Genomic DNA, 20875 nt, shown 5'->3' with positions numbered 1-20875 from the left:
AGGAGAGAGAGAGTGAGTGAGAGTGAGAGAGAGCAAGAGAGAGAGAAATTGAGTGAGAGAGAGAGGAGAGAGTGAGTGAGAGAGTGTGTGAGAGAGAGTGAGAGAGAGAGAAAGTGAGTTAGAGAGAGAGAGAAAGAAAGTGAGAGCGAGAGAGAGAGAGAGACAGTGAGAGATGGGGAGGGAGGGGGAGCTGACGGCTCTCCTCCCTGCGGTGCTTTGATCAGAGTGCTGATGAGGGAGGCTGGAGTTTGTGTGCTTACTCTCGGCCCCTAATGAGGGAATTAGGGAACGTAGCGACTCTTTCCCCCATACTAACCTCCCTCCAGATGGAAAAAAAGCATGGAAAGAAACAGAAAGAGAAAGAGAGAGAGAGAGTGGGCAACTAGTCAAACGTCAGACCTGATCATTCTGTCTGTACTTTCGCCTTTCGTCTTGCACAGAGGACAGGAAGTTAACCTGCCAAAGCTGAAAACAGACAAATGCTACATTCACTAGTCTAGAGTTCACTGCAAGAGCATGAATGAGCCTGTGTGCCCACTAGGGTTCAGGATGGACTCCTCCCTAAACATCCACAGCTGACGAAGCTGGATAGCTGCCTCTCATGCACCAGTGTGTGAGTGAATGTGTAAATTGTGATAAAGTGTATAAACCGAATAAAAACCATTAGATTAATACCTAAATAACCGTCCTAGGATTCGGTTGTTGTTCATTGCTAGTTTGCGTGCCAAGTGGTCACTCACCGTAGTGAGGGTCTAGGTAGCCGTTTCGGGGGTCCATGGCAAACAGCGTACCCCTGTAGGGCAGCGTGTGTTCGGCCAGGTGGGGCAGAGAGGTGGGAAGCTCCTTCTTCACCTGCGAGGGGCGCTCGTCTGTGGAAGTGGATGGCTCCTCGCTCAGCTTAGCTGGCTGCCCACTGATGGCGTTGCGCCTCTCCCGATAGTACGGGGACCCGGAGCTTTCATCCTCTGATAGAACGAGAGAAAAGGGGAAGAATGAGACACAAGTGTTTCGCGATGTCCAGTTGAGACAGCTGTTCATGTGCTTCTCTGAATGAAAAAGGAGAAGAAATAAATGAAATAAATAATAAATAAATAAAAAAGCACAGCTGTGCTGAAGTCATTTGTATTCCATATATTTTAATAGCTGATGTGTGTTTTGAGGTTCTGAAATAAATCCTTAACACATGATCAAGTGCACATCTGTAGCTCAGAAAGAGATACATCCTCAGTGCGGTGGGAAACGGGTGGGAAACGGTTTGCTGCATTAATCAGAGAAGGAGACACAGATGATCTTTCAGAATACAACTTGTATGGCTGCGTAAAAACTTCTGTCATCATAACAGCACTGTCAGGGCACATTTTCTTCATGCATGTTCTCACACTCACGAAACACAAACACACACACACAAAGAGTAACGTAGAACAGGTCTGGTCACGCTGGAAGCTCTAGGGGAAGCTGAAATCAGCGCGTTTGCTTTGAGGAGTGCTTTATGAGGGTTTGTGTCTGGAGCCTCTTGGTTTTAGTGGCTCCCAGCTAAATGAACTCATATTTGCACACACACACACACACACACACACACACACACACACACACACACACACACACACACACAGGCTTGTTTTTATTTAGTATTAATTACATGATGCCACAAATATGTTCCCTATGTTTAATATTTATTTAAACACTAAAATATAATACAAATAATACTTTATATGTATTGTGTTGTTGGAACAAAATTACGTCTTCAAATGGATGAGATTACAGGAAAAAAAATCGCTATTGGTCTATTTTCCCTGACATTTTAACTGATAAATACAGGTGGTCTTTAAAAAAATATTTAAAATTCTGAATAAAATAAATTATGAACACGCATTTTTTATTCATTTTACAAATGACCTCATTGTAGGTTGTAGGTTTCTTTGGTTATGTTCTAAAGATATACAAAAGTAAGGTAAGCACACACACACACACACAAGGCAAAGTAAAGGCCCGATGCCTGCACTATGTTCAACCTGAGAAATAAACCAGGCAAACCTTCAACCCAGCAGCAGACAGATGAGGATTTCCCACAAATATTCTCACCCCCCCCCCCCAACCTCCCTCTGTCTCTCTCTCTCTGTACCGATACCTCTCTCCCTCCTTTTCTCTTGTGCGCTCTCTGACAGCTCTCTCTCTCTTCTCTTCTGTCAGCTTTCTCTCTCTCTTTCTGTCAGCTCTCTCTCTTTTTTTTTTCAAAGACACAGAATCCCATGGAGAGGGCAGCTGAGTCTTTTCCCTGCATTCCAAACTGCCCATTAAGTGGCCTCATGGGTAGTATCAACGCCCACAAACCCTCCTCCTACCCCACTTCTCTCTTTCCCTCTCTCTCTCTCTCTCTCTCTCTCTCTCTCTTTTCCTCCTCTCTCACTTTTAGCTCTAGCTCTCTCTTTCTCCTGAGCATGCGTCGTCTGTTTCAACCTCTGTATTCCTCCCTATTTTTTTTTACCCACAAACCTACTGGCAAAGGTGTGCACACACTTTAAACATCCGTCCGTGTGTGTGTGTGTGTGTGTGTGTGTGTGTGTGTGTGAGTAAGCCGTTCTTCAGGGCAGACAGAGCAGCGGAGTAAGAAGTGAGGCCTGCAGGGTCGGCCTCCCCAGTGGTTTTAAACTGAAGCGGAGTGTTCTCAGTTTACAGCTCCGTTAGCGTTAGTGGGTTTTACTGGTTGATTCGGGTCAGGAAGATGTGACCCATTACCCTGCGTTCCACAGGTCATCACCTCCTCACCCAGAGAGGGGGTCGGGGTTCTCCCTCCTGCAGAGCGAGCTTTCTACCATCAGAAGAGGGGGCTGCTATCCATCATCTACTTTCGCTTGATTCACACGTAAACCTTTCACAAGTAAGTTCTGGCGGTGCGGCCCACGGGGGATCTTTCAGTGCGCACATAGCTGCACACATTCTCGAGCAGTAAGCTGTTACTGGGGATAGGCAGGCTGCACAACATCAGTATCATACCACAGATCTGACCCATCTTTTTTATTAGTTACAGTGGTGAGCACTTTCATGTTTAAAGTGTGTTTTCTGTTCATGCCTCTTACAATACGCTCATGCTCATCATTGCTCTAACATCATGGGGTTTCTGGATCCCACCATTGGGACTGTGAAGCTAGAGACACTAAATAATGAATCCCACATTGTGAGTTAAACTGAAATTCCTTAATTTTGGAGCCATAAGGCTAATGTAGCTATGCTTAAGTCACCACAGCCTAAGCCTGTAACAACAGCCATATTTTGTGGATGATATATTGTCTCTGAAATAACTGCCATAAATTATTGATCAAATATTTATCAGTGGCCATTTTGTGCCAATAATTACACCCTTTTAAAAAGCAATTAACTTTTAGCCAAAACTTGCTTATATTCAGACATTGGAATTATATATATATATATTATATATGACTTCAGAGAGAGAGAGAGAGAGAGAGAGAGAGAGAGAGAGAACAGAACAGAACAAAAATAATTTAAATCTGTTAAATTATGGATGGAGACTGACTAAATATGATTAGCATTTTATCATTCTAAAGTCTGTAGGTGGTGTAGTAAATTATAAGCCACATTTAAGAAAGGATCAACTGTGAGTTGGTGGATTGGCTTCTAGATGCTGGAGGTGGAGGTGTGTGGAGATTCTGTGAAGGCCGAGGTTCAGGGTTGAAAACATTTTTCTTATAAGCTTTTCAGATAAAACATACTAACATTACCTCAGTGTACCCCAACTGTCTTCTGATGAGGTTGGTTTAGTTTTTTACAGTAGCTTGCATGGTCTCGTCATGGTGTCCTCATGGTCCCGTATAAGGCTCCCACTAAAAACATACCCTATTATATACCTACAGCTGTAATACAATCTGTATATTATTGCTGTCTCCTGTTAAATTTATCACCAAAATTCTTTTTTCTGGGTGATATTAGACATTAGTTTCAATTAACCCTTTAATAATGACATCTCCACGCTACATAAATCAAAGCTGCTTTATTCAAATGATGCATCAGAAAATTGAGATCATTTTTTAGGGTTTTTTGTTTGATATTTTTGGAGTGCAAAAATATATTAAAATCTATCAGAGAAAGCATTTCCAAAAATAAAAACAACAGTATCAGTAATGGTTTCCAAGTTTGTGTCACACCCTGTCTCTGTCACGTCTGTGCTCTTTACATGGCTGTGTTTGTTTTTGTTTCTGTCTCTGCCCTAGTCCTGCCCTAGCTCCTCCCCCTCGTTATCTATTCCAGGTGTCCCTTGTCAGTGTCATTTATTTAAGCTCCTTTGTGTGACTTCCTGTGGTTGGACATTGTGTGTATTTGCTTTACATTTGCCTTGTGTCGCTTCGTGTCTTTGCGTATGTCAGTCTGCTCTGTATGTTTCCTTCCTTGTGCTTCTCTCTTTGTCTGTCTGTACCATTTAGGCTGTCTAGGTCTCTGTTAAGCTCTCTGTGTATTGTCCTACTGTCGATGTCTCTCTGTTCAGGTCGCTCTGTCAAGTCTTTGTCGTTTCAATAAAGTTTGTGTTATTGCATTTGCGTCCGCTTCCATCAGTCAACCCGGTCCTGACAGTTTGAAATAAATATGAAATATGATATTATCAGTTCACTATGAAAACTGTAATCAAATATTACAGTAAACAATATATATATTTTATATTTCTATGAAATATATGACCACAGACATGAAGCAACAAGGTAAATAAAACTAACTTTGATCTGTGGTGAATTTTATGGCAGTTCTGAAATATACAGTCCAAATATACCTGACCATTGGCTGCCATCGATAACTGATTTTTCTTCCAAAAATTATAATAGCTAACTACAGTTTTTCTTTTATGACAACATAAGGGCCAGTCCTTAACAGCAAGCGATCTGATTCCTGAACCATACGAATCAGTGTGAAGTCTACCACCACGTTTTTAGAAGTTTTAGAACACTAAAGTCTGGGAGAAAACCTGGCAGGGAGCTACAGGGCTGGAGCCAAAAGTCCTGCAGCTCTGAAGCTGAGGTAAAGTGATCCACAGCAGCCAGGCTTTTAACTGACACACACAAACACACACAAACACACACAGCCCCAGTCCCAGTGGTGAAGTGTGGGTAGATTAAAGAGTACGTCCCGTGACTACAGAGATGCGGTTTCCCCCAACTTTATTTCTCTTTCCATTCTCTCTCAGTCTTTCTATTTTACCTTCTACCCTTCTCTTTACTTTTCTCTCTCTCTCTCTCTCTCTCTCTCTCTCTTGCTCTCTATCTCTCTCTCGCTCCCTATCTCTCTCTCTCTAAAACTCTTTCTCATTTGCAACCCAGTCCCTTCATCTCAATGCCCATGACAAATTCCGTGACCCTTAGTATGTAACCGTCACAGATGGAGAGAGAGAGAGAGAGAGAGAGAGAGAGAGAAAGAGTGAGAGAGAGAGAGTGGATGAGCTCTATCCGTGAGAATTGACAGCGTCAGTTATGTTATAAGTATTTAATCCTATACTGCACAGCCAGTGATCTTATTAAGGGTATAATGGCACTTATGCAGCTAAAGCTGGATTAATAGTCCTGCTCTCGCAAACTGCAATACTGTCATAAAGGGATTTGAAAGGCGTATTCCTGTCCTCATACACACACACATACACACATGCAGAATCATGGGAATGCGACACAGGAGCCTGAGAGTCACTAGCTGTACCTAGACTGGCTGCATGTAATATGGAGGCTATGTCCTTATCCAAACGCAGCGGAGACAGAGAGGTTACCACCAAAAATACGACCGTATGTCCCCTTCAATTCCACAACTGACATTTCCATAAAGGCAGAAGGTCACACCACATGTTTGGGGTCCAAAATCAAAAAAGCGAGAGTTGGAAACCCTTGCAGGAGAGGGAAATATGCTGGCAGTATGTTCAAACATTTGCAGACACCTGCTTATCCAGCAACAAAAAGGGACATTTGTCACCCTGTACTGCAATAACAGCCTCTGCTCTTCAGGAACAGATGCTGGAACATTTCTTTGAGGATTTAATTGCAATCAGGCTCAGGTACTGATGTCGGCTGATTAGTTCTGGATCACAAAATCTACTCCATATCCATTACTCTAGGAACATAGTTCTACTGCTCCACAGCCCAGTGATCCCCACTCTAGCCAGCCCCTGGCACTGGGCATAATGACCTCATGCACACTACTTTTCTAAGGAGATTATACACGCTGTGCTTGTGCAATTGAAAGTCTGTAACAGGTGCATGTTAAAGTATCAGATTTCACTAAATGAAGGGTGTCTAAATACTTTCGGACATTCAGGGTAAGTTTCCAGGACATGGATTAACCCTAGTCTTGGACTGAACTGTAGTGCCACTGGTGATTTCTCATTTAAATTCGTGTAGTCTACACTTAGGCTTTATCTGGATCTGGGAAACAGGCCCAAACTACACACGAATGAACAGCAGTGCGACACAGAGGGATACATGGCTAATAAATGGTTAACCACAAACAGCCCTGGCCTCAACAAATTAAATATACACTTTAATGGAGGAAGTAAACCTTTAAACCCATAGCATGTGATTTTAGCATTTACACATGAAGTATTATTATTGTACTTCTATGACATAGTTAGTGTCGGCTTGGTGAAAAACACTGCAATGCAAAACTGACCACCCTCAAAAAATAAAAATAAAACAGGGAGGGGGTGGGCGTGGTATTTCGATCCCAGAGTTTTCCGACTGAAAGATGAAAGTGCGGCCTGTGATCTCTGCTTTAGGGAGATAACTGAGTCGCACTCCCTCACTGGTTTAGGCCAATCGGCCTAAAGCGTTTTCACCCAAGTCCTATTAGCTTAAGCCTGCAGTGACCGGCCGTGCCCAGCCTGCAATGCCGGCCTTCAGATACGCAGCCCGCTCCAAAAGTCTATCAAACAGCATGCAGCCAAACACTGAGTCTGTTTGTCCTGCTAAGATTTGCTGCCCCATCGAATGGGACACGCGCAAAGTCCAGTCACAGTGGTCAGAGAGGACTTTTTCTTTTTAATAAGTGGCTAGTCATCATTATATTTCTTTTAACATTTAGCTGTTTTTTTTTTTATACTAATCTTTCCTTAGGGCAACTTTTGGTGTTCATGGGATATCACCTCTCTCTAAAGGCTTACAGATATATAAATAGCTTTCTCTTTCTTTCCTCAACCCCCCATACTGAGGGCGAGCGAAAAAGCTCAACCACAGGGTCAAGCGGTGAATACAATGTTCCACCCCCCTACCTCATCAGAGAGAGAGAGAGAGAGAGAGAGAAACAGACAGAGAGAGAGATACTTGGGTTCATTATTCTAGCTCACGGCTACTTAAGACTGTTCATCATTTAGGACTCTGCCAGCATCAATAGCTCAGTAAACAGCAGTAGGAGGTCAATAGCCACTTGATTTGTTCAGCAAACAGAAGTGAAAAGAGGATGTTCTCAATAGGTTCTCTCTATGTCTTCCAGAAATCACATGCAACTTCATTTAAATACAACACTAGGTTATAAACTTCCCCTAAAATTAAAGGAATTAAGAAGATTAAGCCATGTTTTATATCGCAGTATCAACTTTTATTTTTCTGGGAAAGCTGTTAAAACACAGACTCTCTTAACTACGGTCAACTACTGAGTTTCTGGAACAGAGAAATGTCTCAAACTAATCCTGTAGCTGTTCACTGATGCTCCATTCTCCTGGATGTGTGCACATTAAAGCGACACTAGGTAAGATTTGTTATATGTGTGCACCTGGGCTCCCCAAACACTTAAGGAGGTGATTTCCTATCCTCCTCTAAAAGCTACAAAGAAAGTTCAGGTTCTGCAGTACTGAGCCTGGAGTAGCAAAGACCGGTCAAATTACAGGTCAGTGAAGCATCACACTGATTTGGGAGCTGTGTGTCTACAAACATTTGAATATGTAGTGTTCATGTGAAGGTTCATTAACAGCTCTTGTAAGGTTCATTGGGGTATATTTATATTTATACATACACAGTACTGTGCAAAAGTCTTAGGCACTTAAGATAATTATATATATATATATATTTAAAGTGTGGAGTTTGTTATATATAAACACAGTAAATACAAAAAAAAAAAAAAAAAATCCATCCATCCATTATCTGTAAGCGCTGATCCAGTTCAGGGTCGCAGTGGGTCCAGAGTCTACCTGGAATCATTGGGCGCAAGGCGGGAATACACCCTGGAGGGGGCGCCAGTCCTTCACAGGGCAATACACACACACTCACACCTACAGACACTTTTGAGTCGCCAATCCACCTACCAACGTGTGTTTTTGGACTGTGGGAGGAAACCCACGCAGACACGGGGAGAACACACCAAACTCCTCAGACAGTCACCGGGAGCGGGAATCAAACCCACAACCTCCAGGTCCCTGGAGCTGTGTGACTGCGACACTACCTGCTGCACCACCGTGCCGCCCAAAAAAATTGTGTATATATATATATATATATATATATTATTTTTTTTTTTAAATAATATATATAAGATGATTCTTTTATCTATAAAGTAGTAGGTGAGAGTGAGTTTGAAGAACAATGTTTTGTTCAGATTCTTGTTAAATCAACAGCACACGTTATTTAAAATCATTGTTTATTAACCACTAAAACTAGGTATTGAATGATAACCTCAAATAATAAGGACTCCACGAGGAGAGATTTGGAAAAATTTAAACCAACACATTCACACACACAATATCACACTGGAATAATGTTATATGATTTTATTCTGATGTTATTTGTTGTTTGCTCAAAGTAAGTGTTGTCTTCCTGCTCAAACAGCTTTTTAAATCTCAATCTCTGGTGCCTACAATAACAGTAGAGTACTGTACATACACAATACATATTGACAGCATACTAGAACTAGTTTTGAATCTTTAGACAGTTAAACTCTGTATACAGCCACACAGATGAAAAAATCAATCCCTCCTTGTTTATGTAAATTCTATGAAACATAAACCTAAGTCATAAATCAGAACCCTTACTGTGGGCTTTACATGGTCTAAATGTTATGGTAAATCCATGTTAATCCGTAAGACGGTCCCAACTAAGATTAGTTCCATACAGAATTAGAACACATATCAGTGTCCGTGAGCTCAGTGAGCTCTGATGCTTGGATCACACTTCACATAAAGCAGATGAGGGAGATTATCACAGCCTTGACCATTCACATATGGCCCTCTCCTGCTTTCCTTTTAATTTCTTTCTAATTTTTTTTTTGAGCATCCCATCCATTTCTCTACTGTTTCAGAGCAGGACGCCTCACCCCTGAACAAAAAGACTACAGGTCCATTCTCTCTGGACCAGAGGGAGGGCAAGAAAAAACAAAAAACAAAGAGAGAGAGAGAGGCTAGACAGAGAGGTTGAAAAAGTAGTTGAACATGCTATCCCTCATTCTGTTTCTCTCTCTCTCTCTCTCTCTCTCTCTCTCTCTCTCTCTCTCTCTCTCTCTCTCTCTCTCTCTCTCCCTTTCTCTCTGTGGTGATTGAATTTCTTAACATCTTTTCAAAAAGCGCTTAAATGCCTGGAGGCGAGAGGAAGAAACAAGCTAATGGTGGATAGGGAGCCCTGAACAAATTTCACAGGCCTTTTCCTGCGCGCGTTTGAGGCTTGAAAGCGAGCTCCTGCCTTTCAACTTTCAAAGTCCTCCTTCCTCCCGCAGTGTCACTGAAGGATTTGAAAAGGAGGTAATTGTGCTCGCTGCAGCCGTGATCACAGGCAACCGCTCTGGCTCTAGTGTTTCACCAGCTCTCTCTGTCTCTCTCTCTCTCTCCCCATCTGTATCTCTCTCTCATGCTGTTTCTCTCTCTTTTTCCATCAGTTTATTCCTCCTCCACTTTGTCTCTCACTCTGTGCTTCTCTCTTTTCTTGTGTTGTATCTCTCCTTTCCTCTCTTTCTAAATTTCTCTCCTGTCACACCATTCAATCATTCCTTTTAATTCCCCCCCCCCCCTCTCTCTCTCTCTCTCTCTCTCTCTCACTGTCTTTCTTTCTCCACTATTTCAGGTAAATCTTTCCTTCTCTCTTCTCCTGTTCTCCCCCAAATCCCTCTCTCTCTCCCCCTCTCTCTTTTTTTAACCCCCCCCCCCCCCCCCTCCCCATCAGCCCCTCATTAAATCTGAGTGCCCAGGTCTCTCTTCTCTTTTACGGTTTGGGCCTTCATTGTAAAACTCTGGCTTTAGGAGTTCCTTCAAAACCACCGCTGTGCTGTAAGAGCCTTAATGAGAAGTCCCTTCCAGGAGAAGTGAAGGGAAAGCAAGAATGTGGCAAAATGACAGAAAATAGTGAAGAAGAGATAATGGAGGATGAAGCCATGTTTGGTAGCCAGATAAGGGCCCCATTGGCCCTTGGATACAGATAATGGAGGGTGTATGAGGGCTCAGAAAGTCAGAGTTGTTTTTTTTCTTTTTTTTCTTTCCCCTTTCGCCTCTCTTCCATCTCTCTTAGCTAGTGCTCTGATGCCCGCCAATCACTCCTCAGCCCTCTTGGCGCCCCCCCACCGCCGTGCACACCGCGGAGCCTTTTGCGTCAGCCTTGCAGGTAGTTGCACGCTGTTTCTGGTGAAAGAGATTTGTGAAGTTTGCTTTTAAAGCACGAATATCCTGGAAAAATAACTGTTACTTAAAAGAGTTTCATGCAAAACGTACCACAATTTACAAACAACCCACGGACAATGAAGGCCATATAAAGCTAAGCTACAAAACAGTGTCTTCTGCGAAAGTCACAAGCATAGTGATGTTTATAAAAACCCACATAGCAATTTACCCTCTCCCGTTATGGAAATAATATGATGGAAGTGATAAGTGGTGCTGTTACTGCGGATAATTCCAAAGACGTATCTTCATAATCATAATCTTTCCCAAATTCTCCAAGAACTCCCAACAAACTTCAGTTAGTTTTGAAGACTTCAACGGCCCAGTCTGCTTTTTTTTTTAAAGCAGGCAGAATACAGGAGAGCCAATCAGAAGAGAGCATATTTACATATATTTTTAAAGGTAGACTACCTCATAAAAACAACTGGACAAGATTTAAAAAGACACTGGAAATGGCCATGTAAAGATTTCCTTGTTATTGCGTGTTATTCATAAAACCTGGCCCTGGTCTTCTTTCAGGACGAAGGAGGAGTGCTAAAGGCTTGGGGAGTTGGGTGAATCCCCGGCAGAACTCCACCTCTGAACTTTTGAGGGCTGCGCAGTCAATAGACGGAGCTCGGCTTGGCGGGAGAAAGGGAGCGAGGGAGTACCCCGCAGACGAAGGAGAGATGTTCACTCAGAACACAAAACATTGCTTCAAAGCATCTCTCCTCCGGTGCAATAATCTCTCCCTCTCCCCCTGCCTCCTTCTTTTTTTTCCACCCCTTTTCTCTTGCAAATCAACTTGAGGGAGAGGCTTGCGACTTCCCCAATTAACAATGAGACAGCGACGCAGAAATGCCTGCAGTTGGCAGGGGTTTAATAGGGCTACCTCTCCGAGAGGCTTAGTGCTACCTGATTCAGAAACCTGGCACCTGCGCCGAACACAGGGGGAATCGCTCACGATTAGCAAACGCTAGAGGGGAAGGGGAGGGAGAGGGAGGGGATAGAATGAGAGAGAGAGAGAGAGAGAGAGAGAGAGAGAGAGAGAGAGGGAGAGAAGTGAGGGGAGGACGGGAATCTCCACCAACCACTGACGCCGTATGGAAGCCTGAGAAGAGCAAGGGGATTATGGCGATTGTGTGGGGTATTCTATCACTTCTTGGCTGCGGAGGAGAGGAGAAGAAGTTCGCCAAGATCCATCCCTTAACCCCCACTAGGGCAGGCTTAATACCCAACCAATGCAGGCTCACAGAAGGGTTCAGCCTGCTGCTATGAGGTGGTGAATAAGCCTTCAAGTACAGTAGAACGGATCTCCGTTCGGCCCAAGCATGTTACCGAACATCCTGGTTGTAACTCTCACTTAAGTCTAGTCTGCCAAGAAAGGATAATCTTTCAATCCTTAAACCCCTCGTGGGACGGCTGTGTCACTCTGTTGTTTCTGATTAAGGTCGGAGTGCTTTATTTTTACGTTTTTCGGAGTGGGTTACCTGAGACGAGTTTACGTAAGATTACTATTATTAAGTATTAAGATTGCTCCCGAATATTTTCCCAACAAATTGGGAATTCACGTAACCTCTAACCTCACAAGTTTAAGAGCAAAATGCAAAAGGCAGACCATTTCTGAAGTAACTACGCATTGAATCTGACTTCATAGAAACAGCGCTAACAGTCACTAATGGTGCTTGTCCACATTTAAGTTTAAGTGTTGATTCATACTTTCCATTTAACCTCCAGTAGTAAAGCACAAATACAATGTTTTTCATCCTCAGGAAAAACCTCAACGTCATTCATTCATTCATCTTCTGTAACTGCTCCATCCTGTTCAGTCTCGCAGTGAGCACAGAGCCTACCAGGAGCACACCCTGGACAGGGCACCCGTCCATCGCAGGGCATTAGGAAACAGCCATTGTGGGAAAGCAGAGCACCTGGAGAAACCCCATGCAGACACAAGGGGAACACATCAAAATCCTTGCAGACAGTGACTTGAGGAAAGGACTGAAATGACTACCCCATGACCACAGGGCTATGTTTCCACGTCTGTCTTCCTTACAGCTCCCGTTCTTTTCAGGACACCTGCAGGATGGATACAGGTTCTCCCAAACACATTCAGTTGCTAACACAAGCTATCGATAGCCTGTTTCCAGTAATGTTTTGTGGCAGTGATACATCCACCCAAACACTCAAAAATAAAAATATTTTCTGTATATTTTCTTTCAGAAAATGTAATAATGTGCCATTTTTACAGGAAATTTAATAAACGAAGGGTGCTCTCTGATATATAATGTAAAAACAAATACTTAAACTGGCATAAAATGAATTTCAGATCACTAAGAATGATTTAAAAATGCTATGGACATAAGGGCCATGCAAATTCTAGGATGAGTTTCATCATTAGCAGGCGAGTCTCTTGTAAGGCATTATTCAAAAATCCAAGTGGAGTATGAGTGATGTGCTGGCTAATTAGAGTGAGAGGTTGTTTGTGGGCCAGGAGGGTTCCACAGCCCTGTTCGGAACGCTCTTGTCGACAAGGGTTTGATTAGATTTCCCAAGCACCCCTCACTGTTATGAAATGTCCCGCACATATAAATCTGACACATTTGCATCCCAACCCCCACTTCTGGACTGGATGGTCCCTGGTTCATCATTCTGCCTCTAGGCCTCTTCGGGGACCCCAGCAGGCAGGCTCTGGGTGTCCCTGACTCCCTACCCAGCCGCCCCGGGGGCCAAGGCGGGCAAAATCAAAGTCAAAACGCGGCTTCTTCCACCTCTCCTCACTCGCCTCAAATCAACATCACTGAAAAAGAGCTTAAGAGCTCGAGACTCCCCCCACATCCATCTCTCCTCCCCTGCCCCGCACCCCTCCAGTTAGAGGAACAGCATTCTCCAAGAAGAGCCTCAACACTCGCACGCGATCCATCAAGAGCAGATGATTGTGGAAGAGTGGAGCGCGTGGGTGAAAGTGCCTCTCCGAGGTGGACAATGGTGCATTTGGCCTATTCAGAGTTTGGCTTTTCTCCGCCATCGCTCGAATCACACCTCCACTCCCATCAGACCTTGTTAGAGCATTTGGCCTGGCCTTGATCAGAAGGCATAATGGGGTGTGATTGGTGTTAGTAGGCATTAAGGCAACCCAGGTATGCCATTGAGAGCAAGGGGCAGGTGCACTTTTTCCTTATGATATGGCGAGGTGAATGCGGTCACGGCCCTTAACCCAACGTACAGCGGATTTGCAGGTAGTTTCCTTCACACTGGTCTTTGATCCCGATATATGACTTCTGCTTTATCTTCTGAAATAATCTTTATCTCTTTATCTGTCATTGAACATGTATACTTCATATCTGCACATTAATCTTGTGTATATTACCGTTGCCAAAGCAGGAAATATGACTTCAGAAATCCCAATTCCATTTCCATTAGGCGTTTTTTTGGTTCTCGAAAAACTCAAAAACGTCCGTCTCTCTGCTTCCAAGGGGTTTGAGGCTTGTCGTGACACCAGTGTGCTTACGGTCCGTTAGTTCTGCATGTTTGACAGTTAGCAGGTCCCACCCCTCACTCGACACCAGCCAAGGCCAAGCCTGGGGCTCTCCCATTAAAGCCAACTGCGGCCAGGAGCGAGCCAGGAAACACAGGAGACTTCCCCAACACCAATATCCAACTCTTCACTGCTTTTTCCACCGAAAACCTTTAAGAGTCAAAGATGGCCTGGAATGTGGTAAATTTTGTTTGAAATGCAATTTAATGTGGAAGCCAAAGACTTTGCAAGACTAATAAAAACCCTACCGCCAAACTTTGTGGCTGCGCTGACGTCTCCGCTCTCCTGCCTGCGCGGCTGCGCTAAGAGTAAATACACGCTAGTCAGTCGGGCACAGTGAGGAGAGGCCTATTAAGACAGTTAGCCGGTACTTATGGAGAGAGGGATAATTAGACACTTCAAAGGCACCTGCCTGCCATCCCATGGGGGCTGGAATTCACTAGCCCTCTCCTCTCGCCTCTCCTCCCCTCCCCATTTAAAAGCATGTTAACCGCTATCAGGGGCTAGCAGGCTAATTTAACTTCTGACATTTGATATCTAAAGAATGAGAAGGATCAGCCTTTTAGCCGGAACGGGATTACTGCTCCATCACCCCCTCCCAGCTCCCTTGCTCTCTCCCTCCCTCACTCCAAACCCCCTTCCACCCTACCCCCACCCCCACCCACGCGCAACAACGTCGCTCTCAGCCAGGCCAGATTCATTAATTTGCTCGCCACTAAGCACTTTATCAATGACGGCGAAATGTCGCCTCTCCGAGTTGAGGGCCGTCTCGCCGCATTTGTTCCTGTGCGGGTGAGATTTTGGGCCTGCCGAGTGTTCAGTGGTCCAGCCGTCGCACTGGAGGAATGTGGGGAGGTTTGGCTCTGTGTGTCATGCTTGTGTCATGGTGATGATTGGCTCACTACATATCTGCAAGATCACAACAGTTTTCACTTCAGAAATCGAGACGGAAATAAGCCAGTCATCTGTTCATAATGAAATGCTTTTCTTTGGTGCTGTATGAGGTCTTGAGGGTGCAATTATTTGGGAGTACAATTTTCATAGACTGGTAAAAGTGGAAAATTCTGAATTGGGGAGGTATAATTAAAAATAAAAGTGTTACTCTGTATAAGTCACTAACAATTTAAATAATTTGTTGCATATTTCTTAAGCCTCAGAGCACTTTTGTGAGTGCAAATAACTGTGTTATGAAGAGTGTTTGAGGACTGGAGATCTGAGCTGTTTTTGATTTACATGAGATGGAATCCCTCCTCTTATGCAAAGAAGCAAGTAAGTACAGGGCAGTACCACTTTAAAATAGGACTACATTTATTAAGGTTTATAAATGGTTTAAAAAATCTGTTCATAACATAGTTATTAATTAGGACGTAAACACCTCTTAGGTTATTAATAATCATTTAGAAAAGAGAGAGAAGAGATAGAAATAGAAAAAACAGATAGAAAACAAATGGCCTTTTGTTTGTCTAATACTTAAAGAGAACTTACTGAAATGGTTGAAGCAAATTAAAAAGTATGATAAGACTTTAGAATGTTGAATTAGTCATTTCATTTGATAAGGTGTACCACGTTATCATTGACGTCTAAAAAGTCATTCTATCGGTGGTTAGTTGATTAAACTTGGTGGTTAAATGGTTAAACTTATTACCAAATATGTGTTTAAACTGACAGGGTTAATGTTTTAATTTTTAATTTAAATCAAAAATCACTACCTCAAATGTACCTTAACAGTGTTGACCAGCTCAGGCTCTTGTTTGTTGTCAGGAATGACGCATTTTGGGTAGAATTGGAAGGCTCTAGCTTTGTAGCTAAATGTAGAACACTGGGATTAATCCAGGCCAAAGCAGGCTTTGTTTCAAATTAGCATCACGCTAAAACATATGGTCTTTCAGCAAACAACACTGCATGCTTTTCCTCAAACCTGCATGCAAGAGACATGTAAAAGCAGTGATGAAAAATTAAGTTAGCATAACACTTAAACAATCAAATTGTTTTCAGATGGTTTCAATAAAACAGCCCACATTTCAACATGGAGAGTGTTTAACATGTTCAGTGCAATACACTACGCTGCCATGTGAATGCAAACAAGGCTCCAAGTAACTTTTTAAGGCCCATCATAGAATATCACTTTACTAAACCTACAAAATTATCCTGAGTTTATTCTGAGATCACAGCTTTTGAAACATTTCACAAAGTTGGCCTTCTGGATACAAAAAGAGTGGCCAGACTTATAACTAAAGGCCAGTTGTGACTGTGGCTCAAGCTCAGCGTAAATTCCCTGTTGCAGGTGCAGTACATGACCAAGCTCTTTGAAGCCACAGCTGTTAATGCTTACCACCTCCCTACAGCCCCTACGTAGATATACGACCCCTTTCTCAGGCCACCGTGACAATCAGAGTTCCAAACTACAAGCCAAAGCTCGTAAAAATAACATGACGATCGGGATCCCAAACCACAAGTCCGAAACCATAAAAATAACACGACAATTTTTCCAGGAAAGGAAAAAAATGCCAAGTCACTGCACACTGGCCCAAGTGACTCCATCTGTGCCTAATTTGCCAAATTATGCAAGAAGGGATTTGAGAGAAGCAGGCGAAAGCCATCACGAAATCAAGAGCTGCCGTCTTCATGAATGTCTTTGTTGAAGCAAAGACCATCACATCTGACAGCCATTATTTTGTTGGAACTACGTGTAAGTGATAAAGACATTTTGACTGGGTGAATTAGGCACGTTGCCATTAAACTGAAACATGATATTAGTCCTATGCTTAATCTCTTCTGATTTTGGCTGCTGCATGAAGTAGGGGAATGGTCAGCTTTCATTTCTGAAGCTGCAGCAATCCACCCTCATTTAATGACAATTTAAAGTAAAGCCTGCAGCGTTCCTCTGTAACAGTCAGCAGTAGCAGTGATCCAGTAAGCACACACTTCATCCTGGTTCTGTGCTGTGAGGGTCAGCTTTAGAGCCTGTCACAACATCAGCCGCTTCCTATAAAGCCACACAGATCTCTCTTGAGATCCCAGCAGAGTTATATAGCAGCAGAGCCAATCCTAGTCCAAGGGACCCACAAAAAATATTGTCTCTACTGCTTCGGAATATTATTCTAACAGCATTGATAACTAATTAATTTTATGGCGTCTTCAGAATTGTCTGCTTTGATTCAATTAAAACTAACCCTGGTGCGATCGCTGTTAGTGCAGATCTTTAGCATAAGTGTGCTAGCGTTAGCGTTTGAACTCTGATCCGTACCCAAACAGGCGGACCGAGACCGTCTGATGCAGTTCATTTCAAGTATGAACATAATAGGGACCAACGACATTAAAACAAACCTAACACAGGACACGAAAAAGATGTAACCGTAATTACGCTGCGAGGGATCAGAGTGCGCTAAGAACAAACAGCCGAGGACACACCTCCTAACATTTTCTGTCCGTATCAGAGCTTTTCTGGTTCAGGCAGTGAAGGAATTTCCTGTGCTGTTTTGACTCCTTTGTTAATTTTACTACCTCTTGCTGTTTTTCAGCTTGTAAAAATACACAGCAAATTCACCGTGTTAAATGAGCACTATTATTCACTGTTGATGAGTGTGGTGATCTGGCAGTATGAGTAACAATAAGCTAACCGACTGAAAGGTTTTGTACTATCAAGGGCTGGAACCTGCCCTCCAACCTGGATTTGAAGATTTTTTACACAAAAATCTTTCAGCAGAACACCGATAATACAGTGAATGGCAGTTGTATGTGAGTTGACGGCACTTTAGTTTCATGTTCATGTTCAAAAATGAAAATATCTCTGAAATGATGTAGTTATACAGAATACAGATATAAGTGAATGAGAAAGACAAGAAGATTTTCCCTCAGCAATGCTTTTTTAATATGGTCTCCTCTGAGAAAGGTATTTAACTGTGAGACATTAAAGCCAGAGTACCGCTAAACCACATTATTGCTTATAACAATAACTGAGACCATGACAAAAGAGTAATTCTAAATGAAGGACAGTTCTGTTTGAGAGGAACCTAATGGTCATATCAAGTAACTCGGACACCAGGGTTTCCAGGGCTCAATCCAACACAGCAATGATTTTGAACAAAACTAAGAGCTCAGTATGACTCAGGATCAGAGCAGGGTTGTTTTGAGCTAAGAATGAACCCTAGCATTGTTTTGAGAGGCATGGAACTGTTTGCTAATCAAAACTCTATGTGAATTTTTATATAGAGTCTGGCATAAATTTGGGCCTTTGGGCACTGGCAGGAATGGAAAAGTAGAAAGAGCACCAGAAGAGGTAGCATTAGTATATCTCAAACCAGGCCAAACCGTACAGAACACCCTACTGTCACTAAAGTGTTCCTCACCGTTTGCCAGATTTCCAGTCGGTTTGAGCTGGAAACAGGTATAATGTGTTTACAAAGCCCCGGTGTCAGTAAACGAGTGAAAAAACAAAGTGGCTTGGTTAAACACGTTAGGCTTCCTCTCTCTCTGCTCACAACATAGAAACAGCATAGAGCCCCCTAAAAGTTACAAATCATAAAAATAGATGAGAATATTGCTTTATTCCTGCTCCATAAGTGGGCAATATTGAGTTATTTTTGCTGTTTCAGATTACTTCATTTATTCATAACCGCAAGTAAAACACAAAACACAAGTAAACACAAACCGTGCTACAAAACTAATCAACACGAGTTACAAATATATATTTTTTTCTTTTACAGTCAGGTTAAACTTCAGCCACGTATAAACAACAGTCTTCCCCCCCCGCGCACACACACACACACACACACACACACCGCATTCTTGTAGACATAGACATAGTTTTCTGGCTATTCCAAATATTTTTCCACATGGAAGTAGAACATTTGTGATCATCATCCCAAAGATCATGGTTATTTATTTGGTTTTAGTGTCTCCTCCATTTGACTAACATTATATATATATCCTGTTCCATTAATTCTAGGGTGCTGTGATTCGCTTTGTGTAATGTATAAGTTAGGAATAATATTTCATATCAGAGTCAGAACACACAGAACATTGTGCTATCACTTCATTCTACAGCCTCTTATTCCAAGACATGGTCATTTACTCCATGAAACACCTCATTTTATCCTGTGATTGCTGTATTAAGCTGTAACCCTAGTATTGCTGTGCAATTATTATCCAGTGCTTATGCAAGTGCTATATAGCCTTCAAATAAAGTAATTCCACTTATATAGGGTATGAAATTGCATCTGTTCTGACTGATCCTGCCTCTTCCAGCTGTTGTATGATACTAAACACAATACTCAGCTCCACACCGTGAGGAATCTTGTGTATATTGAGACTATGTAGTTGCCAACCATCAATGACAACTCCTGCTGAATCACAGCATGTGTTAAAAATGAGAGTGCAATGGGTTTTATGGCTTAGTATGAGTAAGTCTGAGTGGTGTGTATGTGTTTATGTGTGTGTGTGTGTGTGTGTGTGTACCCGCAGCTGTTCACGTTACCGAGAGGGAGGAAAAAATTTTCATAGTAACTTTCAAACTTTTTTTGAAAGGAGAGAAATTTGAGCCCCCGCCCCTCCAGACCCCCAAGGACCCACGCTGGGCTGCAGCAGAGCTAGGCTCACACAAAGGCTGCATTGATGAGGAGGCAGACATAATAAAGGCTGCTCTGCCCCGCAACTCACTGAAATAAAGTCATGGGGTCACTAAATTGTTCATAAGAGAGACAGAGCATGCTCTGTGCATAAGTATGTGTACATGTGTGTGTTTGCGTACGTCTGTGTCCCAGCAAGAGAGCCCGTGTTTTTGCTCATTTAGAAACATGAGATTTGCTAAATGCCTGGCTGAATATAAATGTAAAAATTCAGTGGAAACACACTGTGCAGAGTAATGGCTTATGCATCATCAGAAAACTTGGTAACATGCTGTTCTTTAGTTTTAGGACCTCAGCAACTGGACTCGAGACCTAAAACGTCATAAACCACAAACATTTTTAAGAAGGTTTCGCGGTTCACATTTTTATTTCACAGTCAACTGTGCAGATTAACAATGAATGAGCTGAATGTTGTGAGAAGAAAAAAACGTCACTCTAGGCCTTATGGAAGTCCTAGATGTGTCTGTGTGATTGTAAATAGGAGTGACTGCCTAACCAGGATCAGTCAGTCGTTAGAAGTGGAAATCAGCAGCAGCCCTGAGAAAGTGATCTTTAGTGACAGAGTTACTGGAAGACAACACTATTCAAATCCGTGTTTAACAGAGAATATCTACAACGTGTCCAATCCTTTTTATTTACTAAACACACAGAAACTTAGCCAGCATTGGTCAAAACCAATAGTGTATTAAAGGAACACTAAGTAGTGCTTTTACCTTAAGTTTGTCTTATCTAAAATTAGTTTTAAAATATGAATAATGACAAAGCTAAGGAGTTTATTTTTTACGGTGATGTCATGTTTCTTATTTGTTCTTAGAAGCTTAGCAGTGTGTGGTTTTATGTTGTTCATATCGATATCAGAATTATATCATACACACTGAAATAAAGAAGTATATTGTGATATATATTACACCTTCAAAATTAGTGTGATGCTTCACTGCTCTGTAATAGAGAGAAAAGAGCCTCTGCTGTTGCTACTCCAGGCTCAGCACTGCAGAAATGGCACTATGTAGCTTTTGAAGGAGGGTAGGAAACCACCCCTCCCTGCCTCCTACCACCTCTCTCTTGATTTAAGGACTGTGCTTTAAAAGTTAATGGTAAGGAAGGAAGGAATATTTATTTATAAAACAC

General features: G+C 42.5%; 1 protein-coding gene across 1 annotated transcript in view; it reads right to left on the bottom strand.

The window, feature by feature from the left end:
• The window catches only part of gli3 (GLI family zinc finger 3), a 153757-nt gene that overhangs the window by 93554 nt on the left and 39328 nt on the right, over positions 1 to 20875 (bottom strand). The window contains exon 3 of the mRNA XM_066676325.1: positions 741 to 965. Within this exon, the coding sequence (XP_066532422.1) occupies positions 741 to 965 (225 nt within the window). The remainder of the gene's footprint in view (positions 1 to 740; positions 966 to 20875) is intronic.

Source organism: Hoplias malabaricus, chromosome 1 (genome assembly GCF_029633855.1).
Source record: "Hoplias malabaricus isolate fHopMal1 chromosome 1, fHopMal1.hap1, whole genome shotgun sequence".
NCBI lineage: Eukaryota > Metazoa > Chordata > Actinopteri > Characiformes > Erythrinidae > Hoplias > Hoplias malabaricus.
Note: the sequence above shows the minus strand (reverse complement) of the source record. Positions and strands in the feature narration are given on the sequence as shown.